Source organism: Macrobrachium nipponense, chromosome 8, assembly GCF_015104395.2.
Source record: "Macrobrachium nipponense isolate FS-2020 chromosome 8, ASM1510439v2, whole genome shotgun sequence".
Classification (NCBI taxonomy): domain Eukaryota; kingdom Metazoa; phylum Arthropoda; class Malacostraca; order Decapoda; family Palaemonidae; genus Macrobrachium; species Macrobrachium nipponense.
The window spans coordinates 36,650,925-36,678,138 of NC_087203.1; the positions used below are offsets into that span (position 1 = coordinate 36,650,925).

General features: G+C 38.9%; 1 protein-coding gene across 3 annotated transcripts in view; it reads left to right on the forward strand.

Moving 5' to 3' along the window:
• The window catches only part of LOC135222673 (phospholipid-transporting ATPase ABCA3-like), a 177,648-nt gene that overhangs the window by 16,186 nt on the left and 134,248 nt on the right, over window positions 1-27,214 (forward strand). Inside the window, exon 1 of one of the 3 annotated variants that reach the window (XM_064260832.1) lies at window positions 17,109-17,376. The exons of the other annotated variants lie outside the window; for them this stretch is intronic. Coding sequence (XP_064116902.1) covers window positions 17,332-17,376 — 45 coding nt within the window. The 5' untranslated portion in view covers window positions 17,109-17,331. Of the gene's footprint in view, window positions 1-17,108; window positions 17,377-27,214 lie in introns of those variants that run through there. 3 annotated transcript variants of the gene reach the window in all.

The window sequence follows — 27,214 nt, forward strand, 5'->3', positions numbered from 1 at the left end:
TATATAATCTTGCAATTCCACAATGGTCCCGTGGGGTGAAGTATATAAGAGATCTTCACGTGAAAAATGAAAGAGGAGGTACCAAGAGTTTCAAACTTTTATTCCAAAGTCATCTTTGGAATAAAAATTGAAAGACTTGGTACTTCCTCCTTTCATTTTCACGTGAGGATCTCATATATATATAATATATATATATATATATATATATATATATATATATATATATATATATAGTGTGTGTATGTACGTGAGTACAGTTTATGTATACATATGTGCGTAAATATGTATGTATATGTAGAAATGAATATGTATATTATATATATATATAATATACATATATGAATTTTTATCAAACTACCGTGATTCATGTACATGCAAGAAGATACATGTCCTTTAATTAATAACCAATTCGCTCTACCTCGGAATTAATATATTTTCATAATTATATGTTAACCGAAGAGGAATTTTTTTTTCTTATTTGATAATAATTTCGTCCTCTCATGGATTCGAACCTGCGGACAGAGGAGAAATCAGGAATTTAGTGAAGTTATCGACTCGGCCAACAAGTGTAACTAAATGTGTGTGTGTGTGTGTGAATATAATGAGAGAGAGAGAGAGAGATTGCGCAAAAGATTGGAGTGTGTATAGAAAGGGTATTGAACCAACTCCCTTCTATGGCAGTGAAACTTGGATCATTGATGCAAATGAAAGAACTTGAAAACTGCATAGCTCAACAGCTTACATAGCATCTGAAAGGGTAGGGAATAGAAGTGTTTGAAGAGATATTGCAGGAGCAAAAATTTAAGTATATCTTAGTTTAACCAGACCACTGAGCTGATTAACAGCTCTCCTAGGGCTGGCCCGAAGGATTGGATTTTTTTCACGTGGCTAGGAACCAATTTCTTACTCAGCAACGGGACCTACAGCTTATTGTGGGAACCGAACCACATCTAGAAATGAATTTCTATCACCAGAAAGAAATTTTTCTGATTCCATGTTGGCAGAGCGGGGAATCGAACCTGGACCCTGAGATCGGTAATCGAGCACGTCCCCGACTCGTCCAACGAGGAACTATTGCAGATGCAAAGATAAATCAGCGAGCAAAGAGGTGGTTTGATTGTATGGAAAGAAACGAATGGAATATAAGAGTTTAGGCTGAAGGTCCAGCACTGGGACCTTTGAGGTCATTCAGCGCTAGAAAGGAAACTTGAGAGTAAGTAGGTTTGAAAGGTGTAACAGGAGGCAAACCTCACGGTTGCACTATGAAATAATCGTTAGGAGAGGGTGGATGGCATGATGGAAGAAATATAATATGAATGGAGGTACAGTAAAATAATTGAAAGGGGTTGCAGCTAGGTGCCGATGGGGCGTTGCAAAGAACCTTTAGCAATGCCTACAGTGCATCGCGTGAGGTGCACTGATGGCACTCATCCCCTAACGGAGGAAAGAATGAAGGATAACATGCAAGGTATGGGGTGAGTGGCGCAATGTGTGGAGGGGAATTCGACGCGCTGCTGGTGATTCTTCTGTGTAGGTATATGAAATGACTAACCTTGTGGAAGTTTTCTGCACAGGAGACTCATCCACGATTCACCAAAGTGTGAATCTTGGATCATTTTCTTTCCTTTCCCGGGGAACCTCTACTTGTTAAGGGAAAGGGGCTAATATATAATATATATATATATATATATATATATATATATATATATATATATATATATTATTTTCCATGGTAGCCACCACTTCTTAAGGGAAACTTGTTAAGATACATATTTATACACACACACACACACACACACACACACATATATATATATATATATATATATATATATATATATATATCTTCTTCTTCTTCTTCGTCCCAGCTTTTTCCCATTTTTATATGGGGTCGCCGTTTCGGAATGAGCCGTTTCCATCTATTTCTATCTTGCGCTTCTGCTGCCTCATCAATTCCCTTCTCATGTAAATCCTCTCACACAGTCCTTCCATCTCTTTCTTGGTCTCCCTCTCTTTCTTCTTCCTTGCACCTCACTCCCATAGTATGTCTCCCAGCGTGGTCCTCATCTCTCCTCAACAGGTGTCCATACCATCTCAGCCTCCCCTCCTGCACTTTCTTTGATACTTCCACCTTAGTTGACCCCCTTATGTAGTCATTTCTGATCCTATCCACTCTTGTTACCCCAGACATCCACCTAAGCATTCTCATTTCTGCCACATCCATCTTCTTCTGCTCTGCTTTTCTCATGCTTGCTGTTTCCGTTACCATACAGCATTGCTGTTCTTACCACCGTCTTGTGAAATTTTCCTTTTAACCTAAGCGGCACTCTTTTGTCACAAAGAACTCCCGAGGCCGCTCTCCAGTTGTTCCAGCCTGCCTGTACCCGATGTTTTACTTCTTCTTCCATACTTCCTCCAGCGTTAACAAAGATCCCAAATACTTAAACTTATCAACTCTCCTTATTTGCTCTCCACCAAGCTGAATACTTTTCTCTATCATCCCCCATCAGTGGTTGGTACACATATATTCTGTCTGGATCTACTATTCTCATTCCTCTGTCCTCCAGTACTTGTCTCCATCTTTCCAATTTCACTTCCAGATCTTCCCTGCTCTCTGCACACAGAACAATATCATCCGCATACAATATGTTCCATGGTACTGTCTCCCTTACTTCCTCTATTATAACATCCATCACTATGTTAAAGATAAATGGGCTCAGAGCCGACCCCTGGTGTAATCCTACTCTCACCTCAAAACCTTCTGTCTCCCCAACACTGCTCCTCACTCTGGTAAATACATTCCGGTACATCTCTTGTATCAATCGCACATCCTTCTCTGGCACCATCTTCTCCCTCAGGCTCCTCCATACCTCTTGTCTCGGGACTCTGTCATAGCCTTTTCAAGGTCAATGAATACCATATGTAGGTCCCTTTGTCTTTCCCCGAATTTCTCCATTATTTGCCTCAGACAAAATATACCATCTGTTGTTCCCCTTCCCTTCATAAATCCCATCTGCTCTTTACCTATTTGTACTTCTTCTCTCAGTCTAGCATCTATCATCCTTTCCAGTATCTTCAAAGTGTGGGACATCAATTTAATTCCCTATAATTACCACACTCTTGGACATCGCCTTTCCCTTTAAAAATTGGGATCAATATACTCCCACGCCACTCATTTGGTATCTTTTCCTGTTTCAAGGATCTTTATCATAAGATCGTACAGTATATCCACTCCTTCATCTCCTAATGCTTTCCATGCCTCCACCGGGATCATGTCTGGTCCGGTTGCCTTCCCATTCTTCATCTTCTTCAGTGCATTTAGTACCTCTTGCCTAGAAAACCTCATTACCATGCCAATGTTCACTTGCCCATCCTCTCTTATTAGTCTATTATTTTCTTCATTTAACAACTGTTCGAAATATTCTTTCCATCTCTTCACAATGTCTTCCTCCTTTCTAAGCACTAAACCCTCTTGATTCTTTATTTGTTTGATGTGTGTTATATCTTTGGTGCTCTTATTTCTAGCCTTTGATAGCTTCATATCTTCTTTAATCCTTCCTTTGTCCCCAGCTCATTATACACATCATCATACGACTTTGCTTTAGCTTGGGCTACCACCTTTTTCACCACCTTGTTTTTTTCTCTCTGTACCTATTTGCTCTTCCACTGACTGTGACTCTTCCCATCTTTTCTTTGCCTCCTTCTTATCTTTTACTACTTTATCAATGTCTTCATCCCACCACCAACTATCCTTTTCTTCCCATATGATACCAGATGTCTCTCCTAGCAGCTCCTTTCCATGCCTTCTTATTACTGCTGCATTTCGTGCCCACCATTCTTGAACATCTTCAATCCCTATATCAATATCCTCCAAAACCTCCTCTTAAACTCTCTCGTTCTTATCCCCTTCCTTCTGTAATTCGTACCATTTAATTTTCCTTATCCCTTTAGCTTTGGTTTTTCTTTCCCTTTTCAACTTCAAGTCCATACATAGCAGCCTGTGTTGGGGGGCTACATGGTCGCCTGGAATAACTTTGCAGTTCTTGACCTCCACCAGATTTATCCTTTTATACAAGAAATAGTCTATCTGGGAGAATCTTCCCCCACTCCTATATGTTATTAGGTGTTCCCTTTTCTTCTCAAAAAATGTGTTTACTATTGCCATGTCGAATGACACAGCAAAGTCCACTACACTCTCTCCTTCTGGGTTTCTCTCCCCAATTCCATGGCCCCCATGCACCCGCCCAATCGCCTCATTTTCACTTCCGACATGGCCATTCAATCTGCCCCAACTATCACCCTCTCATGCTCTTCCAGTTCTTGCATTATTCCATCCATGTCTCTCCAGAAATTTCCCTTCTCTTCTTCTGTGCAACAAAACTTGTGGTGCATATGCGCTTATAATATTCAGAATCTCTCCTCCATAACATATCTTCAATCTGATGATACGGTCATTCTTTCTATGCACTTCTATTACCGAGTTCTTTAGTTCACTAGACAGTACTATGCCACTCCATTTCTACCTTGTTTATTTGCTCCACTATAATATAGCTTATATCCATCTCCCAACTCTTTAGCTTTATTTCCTTTCCACCGCGTTTCTTGCACACACACAACATCTACTTTCTTTTCTCTCATCAAGTCAGCCAATTCTCTACCTCTCCCAGTCATGGACCCAACATTTAGCTGACATACTCTGAACCCAATGTGAGCTCGCTTCTTTAGCTGCACCCGCTCCTGATGCAGTAGCCCTCGCCTTACCACAGAGTTAGGGCGATGTCTCTGTGCGTTCGTTTACGGAGTACGCCCTAGCATTACCTCTTTCCATATTTCGGCTCATTCCATTTTTGGTTTTGGCACAGATTTTTACAGCCGGATGCCCTTCCTGACACCAACCCTCCCTATTTATCCGGCTTGGGACCGGCACCCATAAGGACTTGGTTGCCCCCCAGGTGGCTAGGTTATATATATATATATATATATATATATAATATATATATATATATATATATATACTATATATGAGAGAGAGAGAGAGAGAGACTAACATACTTGAACCACATTTTCTGTAAATACACTAATGACACAGATCGTTTTTTTTCAGTCCTCGACACTTATGTTGTAAAGTTACGAAATGGAAAAAAAAAAAAAAAAGTTTGGGGGTTCTGGGTGGGGGGTAGGGAGGTGGCGTCCATTAGCGTCATAAATTCGAGAAATGGAGGGAAAGTCAGTGTGGTTTCTTAGAGCGAATTGTGTGTGAGCGGTGAACGCCGAGTAGCATTTCCGTAGTACAACACCCGCTGCGTAGTCGTCACTTGGCGGGGAAACCGTCAAATCTTTATTTAACGTATTTGAGGAATTGTTCAAGTCTTCTTAAACCCATGATGGACCCACGTAGTCATTTTGAATTAATGGCTGGTGTCCAAGAAACTTGTCTTTGTAAATATTTTAACCGATATTTCTATTTATTATGACAAACAATGTCAATGAATGCTATAAACAACGGGCGAGAAGACATCAGCCGTTGAGCAATACCAACAGTGATTCAGCATTTATAAGTACGCAGATGACGGACATGGTAGGTACAACTGTACTCCTTTTCATTAATGGTATATCTGATATATATATATATATATATATATATATATATATATGATATATATATATATATATATATATATATATCACTATATACACACACACTTATACTTTACTATATATATGTATGAGGTTGTAGTCCACATATATCAATCTTCGTGAAATAGGGAGACTAAACCTCTATATATATATATATATAATATATATATATATATATATATATATATATATATAAATCAAATACGTATTATATTTATGGACAAAAGCACATATGTACCTATCCTATAGCGTCATCTACAAATGCTGAATCACTGTCAGTATTGCTCAAACAGCCGATGTTCTCTTAACCCGATAGTATAACTGGGGTTACCAATCTCACTTTTGTCAATGACCCCATGTACCTGCAAGTTGTTATTTTCAATGTGTGTTTTATAGTATTCAATGACATAATTTAAACGTTACAAATAGAAATAAATTTGGTCCAAAATGTTCAGAAAAGACAGGAGTTTGTTGGACACCAGGGCTGCTAATTGTATGTATGTATGTATATATATATATATATATATATATATATATATATATATATATATATATGTGTATATATAATATAGTATATTATATATATATATATTATATATACACATGTATATATATATAATATATATATATGTATTTTATATATATATATGTATATCTATATGTATTATGTATATATATATATATATATTAATATATACTATATACACCATGAATAATATATATTGTATATATATATATATATATATCTATATATATGATCTACTATATATATATATATGTATATATGTATATGTATATGTATATATATATAGTATATATGTATATTATATATATTATGTATATATATGTCCTATAGTATATATATATATATATATATATATATATATATATATATATATAATTTCTCTCACCTTTTTCTCACCAGACGCCAGGTAGGCCTCCAGGCCTGTCAGTCGTCCTGCTTCAGGAACAGTCTCCATTCTTGGCGATCATCATAGAGCCTCATCTCATCAACTTCCCGCAAACTAGAGCCTCTCCTCTCTACTCCTCTCTCTATGTTTTTGTAGCCATCTCATTTTTTGGTCTTCCTACCGGTCTCCTTCCTTCCGGTGTCCATTCCAAAACCTTATAGGATATCGCTCCTCCTCCATTCTTTTGGTGTGTCCAAACCATCTAAGCTGTCCTCTCTCCACAAAATCTAGTATCTCCCCCTCCACTCCCAGTTCTCTTCTAATGTCTTCATTTCGTACCTATCTAGTCTTGTTTACACCTTTTATGAGTCTTAGGGCTTTCATTTCAGCTGCTTGAAAGTTGGCTTCTAGTTCTTGACTGTTAATGTCCATGATTCATGGCCAATAAGTCAATATTGGTCTTAAAATAGAGAGGTTATATTATGGTTTTCACTTTGCGAGGTATATTCTGTCTTTCATTAGTGGGAGAAGCAGAATACAGATTGTTACTTTAATTTTCTGTATTCGGGTAGTTTATTTCCACCAATTTTGAATCGTTTTGGTCACTAACTCTACTCCTAAGTATTTGAAATTTCTACACTTGTTTTTTCAATGTCTGACCTTCTACTTCTACATCTACGTTACTTGGTGTTCGTGATAGGTGCCATGATTTCTGTCTTATTTCTTGTTGATGCCGCATTCCATTAGCTGTTAAGATCGCGTTTCCAGTTGTTGACGTTTTTTTTTCTTGGAGAGATTCTGCGCTGAGGCTATCATTGCATGGTCATCTTGCATACATAAGGTTTGATGGTCATATCTGCAGCTTCATCCTCACCTAGTTCCCTCATACATTTATCTAAGAACAATATAAAAAGAAGTGGCGAAAGGACGCTGCCCTGTCTTACTCCTGATTTTATTTCAACCAGTCTTCATTCTCTTGATTTGTTTTTACTCTGGATCTGATGTTTTGATAGGTGTTATAAATTGCTCTTATAAGTTTTTCCTCCAGGGATTCCATAGTAAGGGTCTTTTAAGGGCATCCCATATTTTCCATTCTTGTTACTCTATCAAAAGCCTTTTCTAGATCTATAAAAGCAATATATCTATCCCTGTCCCATTCCCAGCTCTTCTCAAAATATCATCTTGAGGGAGAAAATCATATCAGTTGTCCCTCTTCCTGGTCGAAAACCGTTTTGCCATTCACCCAGCTTTGGTTCAACATATCCTCTCAATCTAGTTTCAAGTATTCTTTCATATACTTTAAAAGCAGTGACATTAGGGATATTTCCTCTATAATTGCTGCAATTTGTCTTGTCACCTTTCTTATAGATTGGGCATATTAGATCTCTTCTCAGTCTTCAGGTGGCATTTGCCCATTCCAGAGTAAATGTCGATTAGCTCTAGTAGCCAGATAACTCCATCCTCCCCCATGTTTTTAAGGAGCTCTGCAGGTATTGTATCCACTCCAGGGGCCTTACCATTTCTCATCCTCTTGAGAGCATTTTTTAAACTCCATAGTGGTTGTTTATGTCAGGTTCTTTGCATCCCCAACCACATCAAATTCTACATGCTCTTCAAGGTCATTGTTTCCGTTGTTTAGTAGTGTTTCAAAGTGATGTTTCCATCCTAAGTTCAATTTCTCGGGGTTCAGTTAAAATTGTCCCCATCCATCGGGTCTTTGATTACATAAGTGGGTGGTTGGCTTCCCTTTCTATAGTTTTTGGCAGTGCTATATATAAGTTTTCTGGTACCTTGGAGATCATTTCCCAGATCTTCTCCTATTCTTTCCCATGTTTCTCTTTTTGTTTGAGCTTTTATTCTTTCCGTTTCTCTCGACCCTTCTTTATAGTTATTGTGATCTTCCAAATTCAAAGTTTTCATCCATTTTCTGAAGAGTTTCATTTTGTTTGCAACAGCGGCCTTTAGTGTGGGGTCCACCAAGCAGTTTGTTTTTTCCTCCTACCTCGAACTCTTTTCTTTTGCACTGTATTATTAGCAGCACCCACTACAGCCATTCTAAAGTGTCTCCATTTTTTCATTTGGGTCATTGCTCTCCTGTTGCATTTGTTTAGCTCTACTTATTTCGTTTTGATATCTAACTAAGCACTCCTCTTCTCTCATATTCTCTAAAATAAATCTTTCTCTCACTTGGCTTTTAATTGGTTTGGGTTTTGTCATCTTTAATTTAATTAAGAGAAGCCTGTGATCTGAATCGAATGACACAGAGGGGATGCTTTTTACATCTCTGACCATAATTTTTGTTATTTGTTATTGCCATATCAATCATTGATTTTTCAGTATATGCTCCTAAAGCCGAGTTCCATCGGTACCACGTCCACTTGTTGGCTGTCTCTATGATTATAGAAAGAGTTCATAATGGACATCTGGTTTAGTATGCAAAAATCAATTATGTTTTCTCCTTCTCTATTTCTGTCTCCAATGCTAAATGCTCCTAATATGCTCTCTATGCCTGTCCTGTCTTGCCCAATATGTCCATTCATATCTCCAATTATTAATGTATTCTCTACATATGGGAACAGAATCTTTACTTCTTGTAGATGTCTGTAGAATTCTTCCTTTTCTTCTTGAGGGCGGCCCTGCTGTGGTGCATACACCTGAATTATGCTGGCTTGAAATGTTCCTAACTTTAAGGAAATGCTAATAATCCTATTACATTTGAATTCTAGATGACTAATTTTTCCAGCTAGCTCTTCACTCACAATAAAACCTACTCCGTGTCGTGCGGTTCTTCCACCTTTGTAAAATAATTGGTAATTGTTATGCAATAATTTTGTTCCTCTCCTGGTAAACGGGTTTCACACAACCCCAAAATGTCTATTTTTCTTTCCTATCTCATCATCATATATATACATATATATATATATATATATATATATATATATATATATATATGTATATATATGTATATGTATATATATATATATATATATATATATATATATATATATATATATATATATATATATATAATATATATATTATATATATATATATATATATATATATATATATATATATATATATATATGTATGTATGTATATAGATAGATAGATAGATACATCAAAAGTCTACGGGAATGAATACCAAGATTTCGAGTTGCTCCACTTGAACCTTTGCTAATGATTCAGTATTTGGTGCCATGGGATCCAATTGTTTGTGTTCACGGCCTTGGGAGCGTTTACCAGGGCATGCTTGTGAGAGAGGGTCCAATTTGTGCCTTAGGGCATCTGACAGGACCTTAGGTCCTTTGCCTTCGAAACACCGACAGGCCAAGTTGCAACAATACTTGGAAGACGTCAGTGAAGTCAGTTATGAGCACAATGATCTGAAGGTGACCAATGTACCAGTGCTGAACCCAACCTCATGTCCCACGTTGGTCGAGTGGATTTCGCGCTCGGCTACCAATCTGGTGGTCCGAAGCTCGATTCTCAGCTCAGCCAACGCGGAACCAGAAGAATTTATTTCTGGTGATAGAAATTCATTTCTTGATATAATGTGGTTCGGATCACACAATAAGCTGAAGGTCCCATTGCTAGGTAACCAATTGGTTCCTAGTCACGTAAAAATATCTAATCCTTCGAGCCATTCCTAGGAGAGCTGTTAATCAGCTCAGTGGTCTGGTAAGACTAAGATATACTTAACTTTTGAACCCAACCTCCTTAACAGAGTGCATTCTCTGGTGCACCCCAGAGGCGAAACCATCATTCAGGTTTCTGTTGTCTCAGCTTGTGAATAGTGTTTTGGGCCACGGAATGGTCTGATATCGGGATATAAAGGTTCCTTGCTGACAAGCAGGTCACGTAATCTCCTGTCTACTCCTCCCATGACAAGTTTCAAGTGAGAGTAATCTCTTTTTTTACAGAACAGGTCATTTCTGGGATCCTCTTTACTCTTTCTGAAAAGTAAATCTGCTGGAATCCCTTAATCCATTCAGTCTTACTCACATTGCCTAAAGCTTCAAATGGAACTGCAGCCAAGTTATTGGGGCCAGCCACACCATCTGCGTCTAATGATGGGAAGGGTCTTCCTTCTTTGAAACATAGACAAGGAACCTTGGCTTCTTCTCTAGAATGGGCTAGGAGCCTTTCCAGCCCTTTTAAACACCCCCTCCAGCTCTGCTAGAATGATATGTAAAGGAAAGGAGAATGGAGTGGGACACTAAGGTAGGCAGTCCCCTCTCCAGCTTCCACCAACAGGGGGATGACTGTCATTCCACTGAGCAATGTGACAGAGGCCGGATTTCACAAAGCTCTGGCCCTGTAAAGAAGGAGAGGGTGATGCTGGAAAAGACTGCCTTGGAAGTAGTAGACAACCGTTCTCATGGTTTTTACAGCTGTCTTTACCTAGTGGAGAAGTTGACTGGCAGCTGGAAATAGGTCATTTTTCTTTCTCCTTTAAAAGGGTTTTTTTTTTTTTTTGCTCAGACTTGGTGCAAGAAGTGAAACTACTCATTTTATATTGGATTCCATCATGTACTCAGACTCAGTTCAAGAGGGGAATGACTTTTCTGTGTTTGATTCCATCAGAGAAGGCAACTTCTTGCTTTCAGTGAATCTGAACGATTTATACTTTCTGGAAACAAACCATCAGTACCTGCAATTTTCTTTCAAGAATTCAAATCTTCATGCTTTCAAGTAGTGACAGCCTCCCTACTGTCAGATGGGTCCCATTCGCAAGGGATATGCTTACTGCATTACCTCAATGACTGGTTAGTTCTGGCATCCTCAGGGGCACAGTCACTCTGAATCAAAAACCTTCTCCATGCATTTTGTCATGAACTTCGGATCATGATAAGCTGGGAGATGTCAGAGCTCATGCCCAAGTAACAGGCAAGCACATAGGCATAATGAATATATGGTAGCAGCAAGAATCTTCCCCATCTAACTCATGTCAACAATCTGTGGGAGGTGACAGTGCAGTTTCTGTTGTGGAAAACAATCAGATTTGGCAGGGAGGTTGCCTTTGTTCACCTGCCATCATTGGAGAAGCTCCTGCCACATGGGTGCCCACACCACTGGTCATTTCATTGGCAGCTGAAGCACCACTAGTTATTATCAAGCAACCCTGCATTCTAGCTTGTGTTCATGAATCATGGAGTGAAAGAGGATCTTGCCTATTAGCTAAATGACTGGAACATCCTTTAAACTCCCAAACTCCAGAGGTACTCCTGTTTATGAATGCGACAAAGGCGGGTGGGGGTCACACCTGGGAAGGCCTCTCTGCCTTGGGTGTATGGACAAAGGGCAAACTTCATTTTGCATATGAACAGTTTGGAAATGTGAGCTGCTAACCCTGAAAGAATTCAGGATTGTAATGGGTTACTCCATAGTTCTGATGAGCAACAGCACAACCATAGTGGCATATGTCAACAAGCAAGGGGGACTGACTTCCCTTCCTCTGCCAGTGGCAAGCAGATACTTGGGTGGGAGGTTCACTGCAAGGTTCGCCATGGTGTTAAGGGTGGGAGGTTCACTGCAAGGTTCGCCATGGTGTTTAGCTGTCAGCTAGGCCAGGGGTAACTACTGGGGACCTAGTGGCCCCTATATTCTCACATGGTAAAAAGGTTCTTCAACACAAATCAGACTCCTGGGCAGCTTTGGAGGACACCTTCCCATCACTCAGTCTGATTTGTCAAATGATCATCTGAGTGTTTGTCATACTGGGTCTCAGATAAACTTGGTAGCTCCTCAATTGCCTCATGCCTAGTGGTTATCCAAACCAACTAGCTCATGTGGTAGAAGTGCCCTGAGATTCCTCTTTGGCCAACTGCTCTCTGTCAGCCACGTTTTGAGCTATTTACAGCTCATGTGTACAAAGGAGTGAATGATTGTTAGTGTAGATGGGATTACTCCTCAGTCACAACTACATGTACTTAGTATCAGATTGGTCACTTGCTATCCACCTTCAATAAGACCTCTCTTTCTTGGTAGAGTTGTCCATGTCTTTAGGACCTTTGAACAGTTTTGCTCAATTCATTGCCTTTGGTTTCCCACTTAAGTATAGTAGAGCCCCTGGAAGAGGCCTTGGATCGACACCTCACCCTCGAGATTTGTTCTGCTGCCCTAGCCTTATCATACCATGTTTTCTTGTTTTCAGGGTTTTTTATATTTTGCCTGGCTCATTGTGTGGTGAAAACTCGGAACCTATCAGTCCAACTAGAGATTTGGAAATTGTTTTGGTTCTCTCTCTCCAAGAATTTGTTAGTGGGGAGCTGGATGAGATACTTTTTTGCCCAGTTCGAGTGATGTGGAACAATCCATGAGAACTAAGCCTCCTAGGCTGCAGTTTTGGAGTCCCTCTGTAATACCAAATGGCGAAAGGAGGCATTCAAAAGCCCCCTTTCTTTCTTCCTTCTAGAAGTGATAAAGTAGATGTAAGGTCGTCTCATGAGGAAGATGATCATCCAGTCTAGGTGAGAGCTTGCAAAGTCCTGGACTTTGTTCTATGCCCAGCTGGTTAGAGAACTTTGCAGTCTCCCAAGTAATAAGGGCAGTTTTCTGGTGGCACCATACTATTTTACCTAATATTACCTCGGGGATGTTGTCCACAAGTCCTTGGACACCTTTTGTGTATTCTCCAAGCTCCACTGAGATAAAGAGTATCTTGCCTAAGGTACATTGATGACAGACTAGATGTTGAATGTTTTATTCTTTCTCCCCCTCCCCCTTTTTTTTATTTATTTATTTTTTTTGCAAGGCAGTCGGGCTGGATAGGCTATAACGTAGGTAGCTTCACAATTGAACATCCTATCTTACAGCTTTTGCTCATGATGCGCAACTCCCTATGTACTCCCTTTTTAACAGAGGTAGAGGGGAGTGGTCAAGCTCCATTTATATTAGCTGCCCTCTGGCTGGTGTTACTGTGTCAGGATGGAGATTTAAATGCCTTGTTGACGAGGCTTCAATAAAAACGGATTCCAGCAGGTTCCTTTTATGGTGATCTTTGACCTGCAGGTTCTCGAGGAATTATCCCAGTATTAGCTGCCCTCGTGGCTTGGCATTTGACCGTGTGTCAGGATGGAGATTTAAATGCCTTGTTGACGAGGCTTCAATAAAAACGGATTCCAGCAGGTTCCTTTTATGGTGATCTTTGACCCTGCAGGTTATCGAGGAATTATCCCAGTTAATAGCATGGCCTGTCTTAAGACAATGATCTGCGGTGCCATTATTCGTTAAACCTTTATATTTGTGCTGAGAGAATCTCCCCTTTAGGTCTTAGGAAGTTTGCCCTACATAAATTCTATTACATTCTTTACAAGGAATACTGTATACAATATTTTTTTTAATCTGACAGGCTATTTTTAATAATAATAATTTGAGAAATAAACTAATGAAGAATAGCCCATCAAATTCAAACAATATTGTATAGTATTGCTTGTAAAGAATGTACTAGAATTTATATAGGGCAAACATCGAGAGATCTAAAGGTGAGACGCTCTCACCACAAATTTGCCATATCAAGAGGCTTAACGAATAATGGCATTGTGGATCATTGGCTCAAGACAGGCCATGCTATTAACTGGGATAATTCCTCGATAATCTCCAGGGTCAAAGATCACTAGAACAAGGAATCTGCTGGATTCGTTTTTATTGAAGCCACGTCAACAAGGAATTTAAATCTCCATCTTGGATTGTCCCTTGATCCTCTCTCCTGTCTCTTTTGGTTAAAGAACACGCCACCCAGATTAACAAACTGTAACCCCGTCCCCCTTTCTGTTTTTGTATATAAAGGTCTGTCAACTTCTAGTATATTCAGTGTGAACTTGAAAATGTAGAGTATACTGCGAAAGTGCTTGTTCCAAGTTCCCAGTTTTTCATTTGCTTTTCTACTGTGGATTTAAGGATATATATATATATATATATATATATATATATATATATATATATATGATATATATATATATATATATATATATATATGTGTGTGTGTGTGTGTATGTGTGTGCGCGCACGCGCAGTGCGTGCATGTTATTTGACTAGAATATTTCAACAATGCGCAGTTACCGGAGCGGAAAATGACACTGCAATTCTCAAAATTCAATACGTTTAGCCATGTAATAGTACCCAAATGTCTTCATAAACACATACGCTGTCTCTCTCTCTCTCAAAATAAGTATAAGTCACTAAAACGCCACTTGGATCTAGGTTGCATAACGGCTATTTTTATTCTCTCCAGACGAACCCACAAACCGCTGGATGTTTTTATATCGTTGCATTAACTTTCGTTTGGGCAAATATTTTACACATACAGCGTTGGCATGTGTGTATGTGTATGTGTACATACGTTGTTAATTCCTCTCCGTAATGGTATTTGCAGGAGCTAAATGTTCACTAAGAGTGAAAAGTGAATGTGGCCGAGAGTGAAAGGCTGCTGTCTTTTCTTTTTGTTATTCCTTCTTGTGAATGAGTCACGCGCCCTTAGACCCAACCGTCGGTGTGTGTGTGTGCAATTTCCCAGCGTTTCTTCTGAACATCAGAGTCGATTGGTTCACTTTTCTTTCGATTGCGAAGAATGTAAGCACTTATTGAGAGGTCGGTCCATTTTCGGTTTCAGATTGGATAAATGAATTTTTTTTTTTAACGCTCGGTTTCAGTTTTTTTTTTTTATTTTTATTTTGCCATCTGACCTCGTTCCCCACTTCAGTTCTGATGTCATGGTAATGGCAGGCAGTGGAAGTTTCGTTATTTGGTGTGTCATTGCTGTCGATGACCTGTTTAACTGTATATACATACATACATATATATATATATATATATATATATATATATAGATATATATATATATATATATATATATATATATAATGTGTGTATACACACACACACACACACATATATATATATATATATATATATATATATATATAATATATATATATATATACATGCATACATACATGAAGAAACGACTGCCAGATTTGCAGGTGGCCCACTTAAATAAAAAAAAAAGACGATGGATAGGTCGTACCGTTTGTTGACATTATAAGTGAACACACCCAAGATTTAGACTGTTACTAGACGACCTTGAATTCAGGTAGCTAACGGAAATTGAGGGAGTTTGGGATGCAGATTGTTATTATTGTATTATTATTATCATCATCGAAGCTCATCTCGGCTGCTCAAGGTTAGGTCTTTGTTCCAACCTTTCTCTCTCTCTCTCTCTCTTTTGAGAAGTAACTTTATCTAGTGGCGTTTAACAATCAACCTGCTATCCTGTTAATTAACGGAATGGGAAATAAATGATGGGGGACGGAGTGAAATCCATTTCAACAGATTGGAATGGTGTCGTCTTATATATACACACAACGTCTACCTTTTGACTACCTTCGGACTACCAAATCGGTAGGCGAGGATGTAACGCACTCGCCCAACGAGGAACTCGAAGACTTATTAAAAACTTCATTTATACATACATGTATACTTCTTTATACAAACATAAAAACATCATTAATTAATAAATATACACATACAAACACCCTGTATTATTAATGGTAATCTTTAGGTAATAAACTCCAATTTTAGGTGTGCCGTCGTCCAGTCCCGGGCCAGCTTTGCTCATAGTCGACTCCTGCATACATGTATGCAGAAGGTAGGTAATTTGTTCTTAGCTTTGGGACGGTACGCACTGTCCACGGGGTCGGGACTTACCGTCTCGACCCTCTTGAAATTGTTGACGGTAATAGGGTACACTTAGAAAACGTATGCTATATTTAATAGACAGCGAAATCTGCAGTAAACATCAACACACTGTGAAGTGCCCGCGTAACTATTGTTATTGATTAATGAGAAAAGTACGGTACTGATATGATCATTATATTTGCATAATATTATTTTCACTGAAAGCCTTCTCATCATATAAGCTGGTCTGAAATATCATACAGTCTCTCCTTTTCAAGATTAAGATGATTACAGTGGTGAGCACAAGGTCATCTTGATTAGTCTCATAATAATAATATTAATAAATTCCCTGGCTTTTATAACACGCATCCACAAATAATAAGAATAACAATAAATCCACTGCCTTATATAACAAACATCCACAGAATACATTATTCACATATTATGAAAGAAATAACAGCAAGAAAAGAGCAAAATTACGGATTACCCTAATGCAAGTCAAATTAGACCTAGGTATTACATTACCGGTCGTCAACATGATCATGCACTATATTCAACACAGCTGCTCTCCTGGTTCATTGTTCCATTGTATCTCTTCTTTTTTTAACTTATTTTTTTATATGCTATTTGCCCCAAGGACAGGCGCTACGACCATCATTGTTGTTGCTCCTCGAAAGAGGAACAGATAAAACCAAAATGGTCGGACTTGGGCTCCTAGGATGTGGAAATCAGCTGACGATGTTTCCTCTTCGCTTCGTCTCCCACTTCTTCAGTCTTTTGTTCGCTCTCTCAGTTACGTCATACGCCAATGAGAACTCCCACTTTTTGCGTCCTTGCCGGCGATTGGTCGCAAGGTATAAGTTGTGACCCTCGGTTGGAGCACGAGGTAGAATTGCAGTCAGTTGAGCGTTCGGTCTGTGCAAGGGATCCCGCGTGGCGTGTGACTGAGAGTGTGCGCGCATGTGTGACAGAGAGCGCCTTTGTGCGTGAACCAAGTTGTCGTTTCAAATCCTGATTCAGGGGGTTTTCACAGTCAATGGCTGACATGTATTAGGAGTACTTAGACTCATTTCCTCGCATTCCTGGAAGTAAAATTGTTTCCACGATGGATTATCGTTACCACCAGTGTGCCACGGAGATTCAAGATGAGGTGAGTTCATGTTTACATCAGTTCATCGGATGTTCGAAGCTTCTTTTCTTAGATGTTCTACCCTATACTACCGGACGTTGTAATCTGGCATGGCTATGTTATCTCCACATTTCGTACCCTTAAGTCTTTATTATCACCATTAACGGATGATGCGTTTGCTTTCGTTGTCATTATTTTCAGCCTGACAAACTGAACCTGTTAAGAAACGTTCCCCCCTAAACTTGACAGAACTCGACACCAGCTGGTCGGGTGGAATATTCATAGGCAGGGCATTAGTGACGAAGTTGTTCCTTCACTGGAAACGAGTTCCTCTACTCGCGACTTGTTTGTTGCACGATTGACCCAGACACAGGAAGGTTTCTTAATCACGAAGAACGTGTAAACTTCGAGAAACTTAGAATGTGTCGGCAGAACTGAAGTTATGAGTAAGCTTTTCGGAGGGAAAATTGCCAAGACACAAACCCACAGACAAGAATATCAATAATGAACGCAGCAGACGTTCCTAAAATTTTCCCTAAGGGTCTTGGGATGACCACATTGCATAAGACGAGGATAAACAAAAAAAAAAAAAAAAAACTCGGGCAACAGTTTACCCGAAACGTCTTCTGAATTTTTTTTATTTTTATGAGCGACTTTTTATGCTGGCGCTCTCTTACTCAACGCCACCTCAGCCCTTGATATCCATTTAGGGTTACGATTATTTTTCGTCTTCCGTATCTAAGTTATGTTTTCAAGTTGTCAACGCCTCGGCGGATAAATAAGAATTAACAATCGCCCAGTTCTTGTTGTCAGGGTAACCTTGCCTTTTGCAAGCACGTGCTTTATTTGAGGTATCTTCCCTTCGCTCATTCTAGGCTGTTCAACGTAAGAACAACGAGTTTTTAACTGAAGGTCACTAACACTGGTTTTTTTTTTTTTTTAGCCATTTCAGCTGAGACCTGTTGACTCGATTGTGTGAGAATGTGAATCAGGCACGCTGCACGGAATTAATTTAATGTAGCATTGTATGTTGATGGCGAGTCTCTCTTTTGCATTCAGGAGAGCGAAGAGAAACATTTAAAGTACACGTCTAATATTTTTTTGTTTTTAGTTTCCCTTCATGCAAATATATATATATATATATATATTATATATATATATATATATATATATATATATATATATATATAAAGAGAGAGAGAAGTATTACAGAGAGAGAGAGTAGAGAGGAGAGACGAGAGAGAGCAGAGAGATGAGAGAGAGAGAGAGGATTTGAGTTTGTATATAACGTTTCGCCTGTAACCGTTCCCTGTAGGGTACAGCACTTTCCTCTTCATTTCTCCGAATACCCGGGTTTCAAACATCACTGTCTTTGAGTTTTTGTATTTTCCAGAATAGTTTTTTTTTTCTTCATAAACATTAATACATTAATTTCATTGAAAATAGAATTTATAGGTCAGAGGCCAAGCACTGGGACTCATGAGGTCATTCAGCGCTGAAATGGAAATTCACAGTCAAAGGTTTGAAAGGTGGAAAGTCAGATGGAAGAGAGAGAGCATGAAAGGAGGTAACGTAAAAGGAATGGAAGGGGTTGCAGCGAGGGTCTATTTAACTAAAATGTCCAAATTTGAGAGAGACGTAACTCAAAATGAAAGAATAAATGCACCATCGAGCAAATTCCGAAATTCAGCAATTTAGTTGTTTCAGTATTCACTTCGTAATAAATTCACCACGGTGGATTCTTTGGACTTGGCAAGAAAGTGTTTAATTTTCCAGATCACCGATCTACAACAGGAAATAGTGAAGCCTCAGTGATTCATAGACCGTCAGGATAAAGCAGTTTTTTAATCTTCTCTCAAACATTCTGAGGCTCTAATTTAGTCTAAATTCAAGATTTGGATTTATTTTATTAAACTTAACCTAACCTAACCTAACACTTTTTTTATTTCCTGCTTGCTCTAGCATTTATGGCAAAAGAGGCGGAAAATGCCCATAAAAAAAAAAAACTCAATCACCCTCCTTTCCCCCCTACTTTTCATGTACGTCTATGTCTAACACTGACTCCGAGGACCGAGGAGCTTAACGTCCTGACGGTTTATTCTCCGTGTCTATGTACGTTGCGTTCACGGTCTAGAGTCTAGACCGAGGTTGCGTTTGGTCATGAGCCTGCATTGTCTTCTCGTGGGCAGTTCTTGATCCTGCTGAGTCAAAAGCATTGTCTGAGTAAAAGGCAAGTTTTTGCTTTTCACCTTTCGTCACTTCTGCTCTATCAAAATACCACATCGCTTTGACTTGTCTCTGGTAGTTTTAAACTATGCTCCTGATAACGACTAACTTTTTCCTAGGCACGCGCTCATACGCACACACACACATTTATATATATATATATATATATATATATATATATATATCTATATATATATATACTACATATGTAATTATGTATATATACTAAATATATCTTATATATATATTAAAATATATATATGTTTGATGATGAGAAGTGTATACTTAGTTTTGCGTAAAAAAGTGTGTATAAGCCCGTGAAAATTTATATAAGATTAGTACAGGGTATTTTAGGGTGGGTTTATTCAGGTTCTTCAATTGCTAATCATAGTGAAAACGTAGTCTATATGAAATTACTTGACCTTTTAATCACGTTACCACAGAAATGAAAGAATTAGCCCTGCAGTTTTTAGGCTTAACTCATAAGCCATGAAATTATAATTGCCCCCTTTGTGTGTACTTCCGCTCATTATACCGGCGCTGCCCCTGGGCTATCTCTTTCTTCATAATTCATAATTTCGCCTCAGAATAAACTCAGACGGGAGGCTGTTTGTAGAATTAATTCTCCAGTTTCTACAGCTTAGGTCTGCTTTAACGGCCTTGACATTCTTCGCGTTTCGATTTCGCTTTCAATACAGTGCTGTTCAAAGCGAGTTCATTTACGTTTCATGTTTCAATCGGTATTCAATAACAATAATCTTTTCATAGGCGGACTGGAGACGTAAAAACTGGATTTTAATGCATTTTAGCAAAGAGACGTTGTTTGCTTTTCAGTAGGCTATATGCGCGCCATTTCAGTATCTTTCGGCCAGTTTCCAGGAAGAGCTGTCTCTGTCGTTCGATTGTCAAGATAAATGAGTCAGCCTTCATGAATATTTCACGGGTGCTTCTCCGTTATAAAGGGATCGCCACGTTCATAGCCAACAGAAATGCTGTTGATGTATTCGGTCTACTACCGGGGCCACCGGTGTGGTCTTGCTACTACCCATTTGCGTTTCAGTTTTGGGAGATTTGCGGTGCTTTTGCTGCCTCATTTTGCATTGCAGATTACTGTCATTTAAACATGATTTTTGTCCCCTTATTCCGGCTTCTTGTTGGCTCTCAGGCATGTGTCTAAAACTAGGGCCTGTGTTTTCCAGATTCGTTTATGTTTGTTTTGTCGTTGAAACTGCTGTAGTAGCTATTTTTGTTACATCAATGTTTCAACTTTGTCGCAAAACTAAGAGTAATGGACACGCACGTTATAATATACGTAGGTGTGTTTGTTGTGTGCGGAGAGAGAGAAGAGAGAGAAGAGAGAGAGAGAGAGAGAGAGAGAGATTCAAATAAAAAATAGTAAGGCAATTGCAGCCTGGCAGTTAATAATTTTCTTGCGGAAAGACTTTCCAATACGCAGTTACAAGAGTCAAGGTTCAGATTATGCAGAACTGTACAAGGCTCTTTCAAAGTAGTTTGTTAGGCAGGACGTTTCGAACGTACACATTTTAATTTCATCAGTGAATGACTACAAAAATTGTTTAAAATGAACCTGGTCTCAAACCAACGCTGCTTTTTGCTCCAAGAGCAGCTATTAAAGAGTGCTAAAAGCAGTGAAAAAATTAGAGATAGCCAATCGAGACTACAGGGATAAGGATAAGGTCTAAGGCTAGTCTCTCTCTCTCTCTCTCTCTCTCTCTCTCTCTCATGGTGATCGTAAGAGATATCCGAGGTTTCACGGGAATGATTCAAAATCGACAGTACGAATAATTTTTCATACTGTAAACTGATCGACGATTTTTCTTCTGAAAGCCCAAATGCGTAAGGGCTCGACAGTGGACAAGGTCTGTGTGTTCTTTCTCCGTCGAATATTTCAGTCCCTACTACTCATAGGTCCTTGCGTGACGGAGACCAGCATTATATAGACCTTGATCCTGAAGGTGGTTGGTATGTCTGTTCGACAGACGAGTCCTAGTTATCCCAATGTATGAAGGAGCATTGTGAGTCCCACATCCTTCGCTTTGGCAATTCGGTTGGTGTATCAAGGCATAGATATGAGGAGAGATTGGACATCGTATAACAGCCAAAGCAGTCTGCGACGTGCACTGCCTGGCGCCATTTCTATGCGATAACTCTTATGTAAACAATAGCGCAAACCCATGCAATCTTATGGGAAATCCTGTACTCTTTAAAACGTGTTTTCTCGGATCTCCGCCAAAACTGTCAAATGATTTATACACCATTTACTATATACTTTATGTACTGTATGCAGAAGTACAAATATTTAATTTTGGTGGTATGTCTCTTCTACGGTTAAGCCATAAAGTTTTGTAGATATAGCAACATTATGGTTATTTTCACAGCAGTCTTTAATGAATGGTAAATTATTATTGCAGCACTTATCAATGACAATGTGTACTACATGTAGAAATAAAAATTTTAATTCTGTTTGCTGTACCACTTTGTATACACTTGAGCAATATAGTTGACCAATTTGTCGAAGTTATATGCCTTTCTTTCCATAAATTTACAGTCCTGTTTTACTCTAGAGGCAGAACTAATTATCGTTAAAATTCAGCAGAGTCCTCTCCATACCAGGTTTGAGAACTTATTGATAACATGTACTAAAGATGGTAAAATACCGAATGGCCACCTGGCGGCCACCTCTACCGTAGCACGACCACGTGCACGGAAACCAGAGTGACTTGAGAGAAAACACTTACTTCGAAAGGAAATAAGAGGTCTTGAGGTATTGCTTCGACGGAGGCTGGCTCTTGACAAATGTCTATCCTGGGTTACAGGTCGTGTTAAAGTACTTTTTTTCGGGAAGGAGGTCACGCTACGTTAGAGGCGGCACATTTCGGTATTTTCCCTACACTACCATAACATTTCATTAACACTTAAAACTGCACCAGGCCTGAACATAGGCCTCCCCATGATGCCTAGCCTACTATTTACATTGGTTGTAGTACAAGTAGGTGGGTAAAACATAGTCAGAGGTCCATAAACCATTGGTCTTTGTATGGACTGATGGGAACCCTACATGCCAGTGACTTTTCAGGTAGATTTCAGCACACTGAACTACTTTTATTCTACACAATTCGTCATTTGGAATAATAATTTTTACGAGCTGTAGGCACGTGCCACGGATAAACAACATTCATTACGTATTTTATTAGATAGAAAAGGAAGAGTGAAGTTGACTGCGATGTAACACGACGTTTACTTGAGGTTATTCCAACAGTCATAAAGATTCTCATGAATGAAAATAGGTCTATTTGTGAAAGGTGATCCACTGTTCTTTTGTGAACTTGTTCCTGTAATTGACGCGGTTGATGACCCAGCATTGGCTACCAGAAGTGGCTTTTCTGCCGCAGGTCTTCGCAGTTGATACCGATGCCATCTCTGACAGTTATCGCATAACAACGGCTCCTTCCGTGCACGCGATCGTCGCTTGTCTGTCCAATCTCTCCTCTCTATATCTATGCACTGTCTAGGTATACCTAGACCGTGTATCTATGTATCAAGGTATTCCTTGAGCTCGATGTTTGGCGGACTACGTTATTCCTAAGAAAGAGATAAGCGCTTTTTCCACTTGATAGTGTATGACAGTGTTATAATAAACCCGTCGTGCTGTAAGGGGGATGGGTGTTGTTGCTTAGTATATATATATATAATCATATAATACTTAGTATGAATTTCGTTTCAGTAGTATATTGATTGCATTATTGCATAGCCTTTTTTTTTCCTTGCCACTTTTGGTTTGGGTTTACATATCCTAGCCGTTTCCCAACTTTGCTCAAATGCCTGTTTGTCCTGCAGAATCCTGTTAGATACTATAATTTTTGGTATTCCGTCTCCATTCTCATTCGTAATTATGTGACTTTAACTTCTTCGAAAATGAGACTGAAGATTCTTTTGCACCAGTGAAAGTAGTCTTCAAATCAGTAATATTTACTCTTGATTTTTTTTATCCAGTCCTGTGAGAACTGGATATATATATATATATATATATATATATATTATATATATATATATATATATATATATACTATTATATATCTATTATATATATATATATGATATCGATATAAAAACCGCACTCATTTAGCGCAAGCGCAATAGTATACCGTACCCACCGAAGCCCAAGGTCCCTAGATTACCCCCAGAGCAAGACCGGTCTGTAAAGGCCACCAGTAGTTTTTTGTGCAAAGTAGTTTTATTTTAGAATGTACTACCATTTGGTATTAATTCCTTTTTACACGCTTGGATCTTTTCATCACAGTATCTGATTGTGTAAGCGGAAAATAACGAGTGAAAAACCTACGCTTAGTCTAGAGAGAGTGACTGATGTTTGTCGATTTGAAAGTTCACGGTCAGGGAACGGTAACCTTCAAATCTGTAGCCTACAAATCTGGGACATGTTATATAGAAAGTATTGATCTTATGCCAGCACGGGCTTTTGCTTCAAGAGCACCTCTTACAGAGAGAGCACAAAAGAACACAAGGAAGAAAAAACTAAACGTTAGCCCTAGTAGGCAACGAGGTAAAAAGATTACGGTTCTAAGACAAGTCAGGTAGGGGATGCATTGTCTCGGGATGTATTGCGTTGTCTCCAGAAAAGACCGTTCTCTCTCTCTCTCTCTCTCTCTCATCAATTACGTTTGCATTAATGTATTTCATTATTTCCCTTCATAATCATTCAAACTAATCTGGCACCAGTTATTTGCTGAACAGCAGCGCCATTATACCTCGTTGTCGAAGTTCTCCGGTTTTTTCTACCAGAGATATCGGAGCAACTGGAACCTTCAAAAGTTCAATCGAACATGTAATGCATTTCTGTCCTAATACAGATCGCCTTGTAGTTTAATAATTTACTTACGTTTTTATCTATTCAATAATTTATTAATTTATTTTTTCCTTTTTGAATAAGTGACCTCTTCTTTCTGTATTTCTCATTACCATCTGTTACTTCTTTCCCATGAACAACATGTTGTTTGGAAGTTTGAATTTCAAGGCAATGCGCCCCTGTGTGGGGCTTGTTCCACATGATTAGGGTTCAGTTTTTCAGTAATAATAATAATAATAATAATAATAATAATATAAAATTTTATACTTATTACTTATTCAAAATTTTCATTTTCTGTGGGTCCTTGTCGACTTGAATGCTTGATTTTTTTTTTTATTTCTTTAAATTCTAGAGTTTCACATTGTAGTTTTCTTTTAAACGAAAACTATTAAGATGGCTTTTTGTCTATCTGACCTTCCTCAGATCTTAAAACCTACTGAGGCTAGAGGGCTGCAAATTGGTACGTTGATCATCTACCCTCCAATCATCAAACATACAAAATTGCAGCCCTCCAGCCGTGGTAGTTTTTATTTTATTCAAGGGTAAGTTAGCCATGGATCGTGCATCTGGCAGTGCTTTCGAGAGCCATGGGACGCACCCTCACTTTACCGCATTCTTTGGCCCGCCTTTTACTTGTTTTTTTCTTGGCCACAACGAGCACCAGATCTCGTGCCCTTGATGCTGTGGATATTAACGGCTCATGTAACTCTTATGACGCCAAAGCTTGGATACAATGGCTATTCATTGACTCTCCCCCACCACTCTCCCGCCCCACACCGAAGCCTTCCAAGGAAAAGGTCCTCCTCCCCCTCGCCCCCTTCCCCAACAAACCCAAAACCGCTCAAGTAAAAGGTTAAGTAAAAAATGGTAGATATGATAGGTATGAGAGAATTTCAACGTTAATCTCAGTAAGAAAATAATAACAAACAGAAAATGAAAGTTCATCGCCTAATCATTGTATTTCCGACGATCTGGCGAACATGACCGATACAATTAGAATTTAATACGAGTAGAACAGTATTATCATTGGTCTTGTTGATATAACCATGACTTGTTCTTTTAGCTGTCAACTCTAACTGCAAGGAGCATGCGAAGAGTGGAAGGGTTAGTGACGCGGTCTTCTGCAGTTATGTAATTTAACTATTTTAGAAGCATTGTCGAGGGAGCCTGGGATCAGGTTTCATACTCCATAACCTCAACTTCATTGTTACATCCGCCAAAGGAGGTTGATGTTTTTGTTCGGCTTTGTCTGTGTCTGTACAAAATAATGAGTGGATACTAATTTTTGTTTGTTTGTTTGTATGGCGTTTTTACGTTGCATCGAACCAGTGGCTATTCAGCAACGGGACCAACGGCTTTACGTGACTTCCGAAACCACGTTGAGAGTGAACTTCTTTCACCAGAAATACACATCTCTCACATCTCAATGGAATGCCCGAGAATCGAACTCGCGGCCACCGAGGTGGCAGGTCAAGACCGTACCGATCACGCCACTGACGCGCTTATAATTCCTTTTATTTATTATTTACTGTATACCAGGGATGCAGATTTAGGCGTAAGTCCAACGTTTCCTTATTGCATTGTTGATTGTTACCGTCACTGATGAATATTGAGTGAAAACGGCAGCTTCCTAGTGTTCGTGAAAGAAAGTGTAAATGATGCATAATATTAGGTAACGTTCTCATTTTTGTAGCACTTTTATTCTGGAAAGAAAAATTAAGTTACACTGAGTCCTAGTAACTACGAATCACCTCTGCTAAGGTTTTCGCTCTCACGATTGCCCAAATAAATCCGTATTCTGTGACATAGTCATTGTCTAGAATACCTGTTGCATCATCAACTAGGTATAAATGCAAACAATATCCTTTTTTTTTCCGTTTGGCATCCAGTCGCCACGCTAGTCCAACCCTTCAGGAGTCAACAGGTCCGGTAGTCAAATAGGGTAATCATCTTATCTCGTCTCTTCCTGGGAATCCTCGTCGTATTGGGGGCAGGTCTTCATTTGTTTACCTTCATATTATTGCCGATCTCCCGCCTTAATCTTGACTTCCTGTTCCGTAACCCTGTTAAAACGAATCTCGTACCAGTTCTCAAACCTCAGTTTCCCCCCTCTGTATCATCTCTCGTGCTTCAGTGTCGGTAAAAACATTATTTTAAAAATCAAAGAGACGAGACGATCAAGTACAAAAGGTGGCGCGATTGAGGACTCAAGAGTTCTGTGGCTTCTCCCGTAATTGTATTAACTCCGAACGCGTTTGAACCGTGAGCTACAGAGCAGAAATGGGTCTTGGAGTGAGGGCGTGAGCGCCCAGTCGGTTAATCTCTGATTTTTAATGTAAATTTCATATTTTAACTTTTTACTAATGAACTTACGAACTTTGTATTAACGTATGTATTATATTTTTCATTTTATGCAGTTAACTACAACTTCATCTTAATTTCTGTGTAATATTCTTTGTTTCTTCTTCTTCATAATTTCTGCATTCTTGTGGAGAGAGAGAGAGAGAGATGATTTTTATTTTTTTTCCACTGTTTTTTTTAATATGCTGTTATGAATCAGAGAAGAGAACAGTTTCACTGAGCAGTTAAGGGAGCAAGAAGGAGAGAGAGAGAGAGAGAAAGCATTGTTTATTTTTCCAACCCTTTTTTTAATTCTGGTTTTGAATCAGAGAAGAGAACAGTTTCACTGAGCAGATAGGAGAGAGAGAGAGAGAGAGAGAGAGAGAGAGAGAGAGAGAGAGAGAGAGA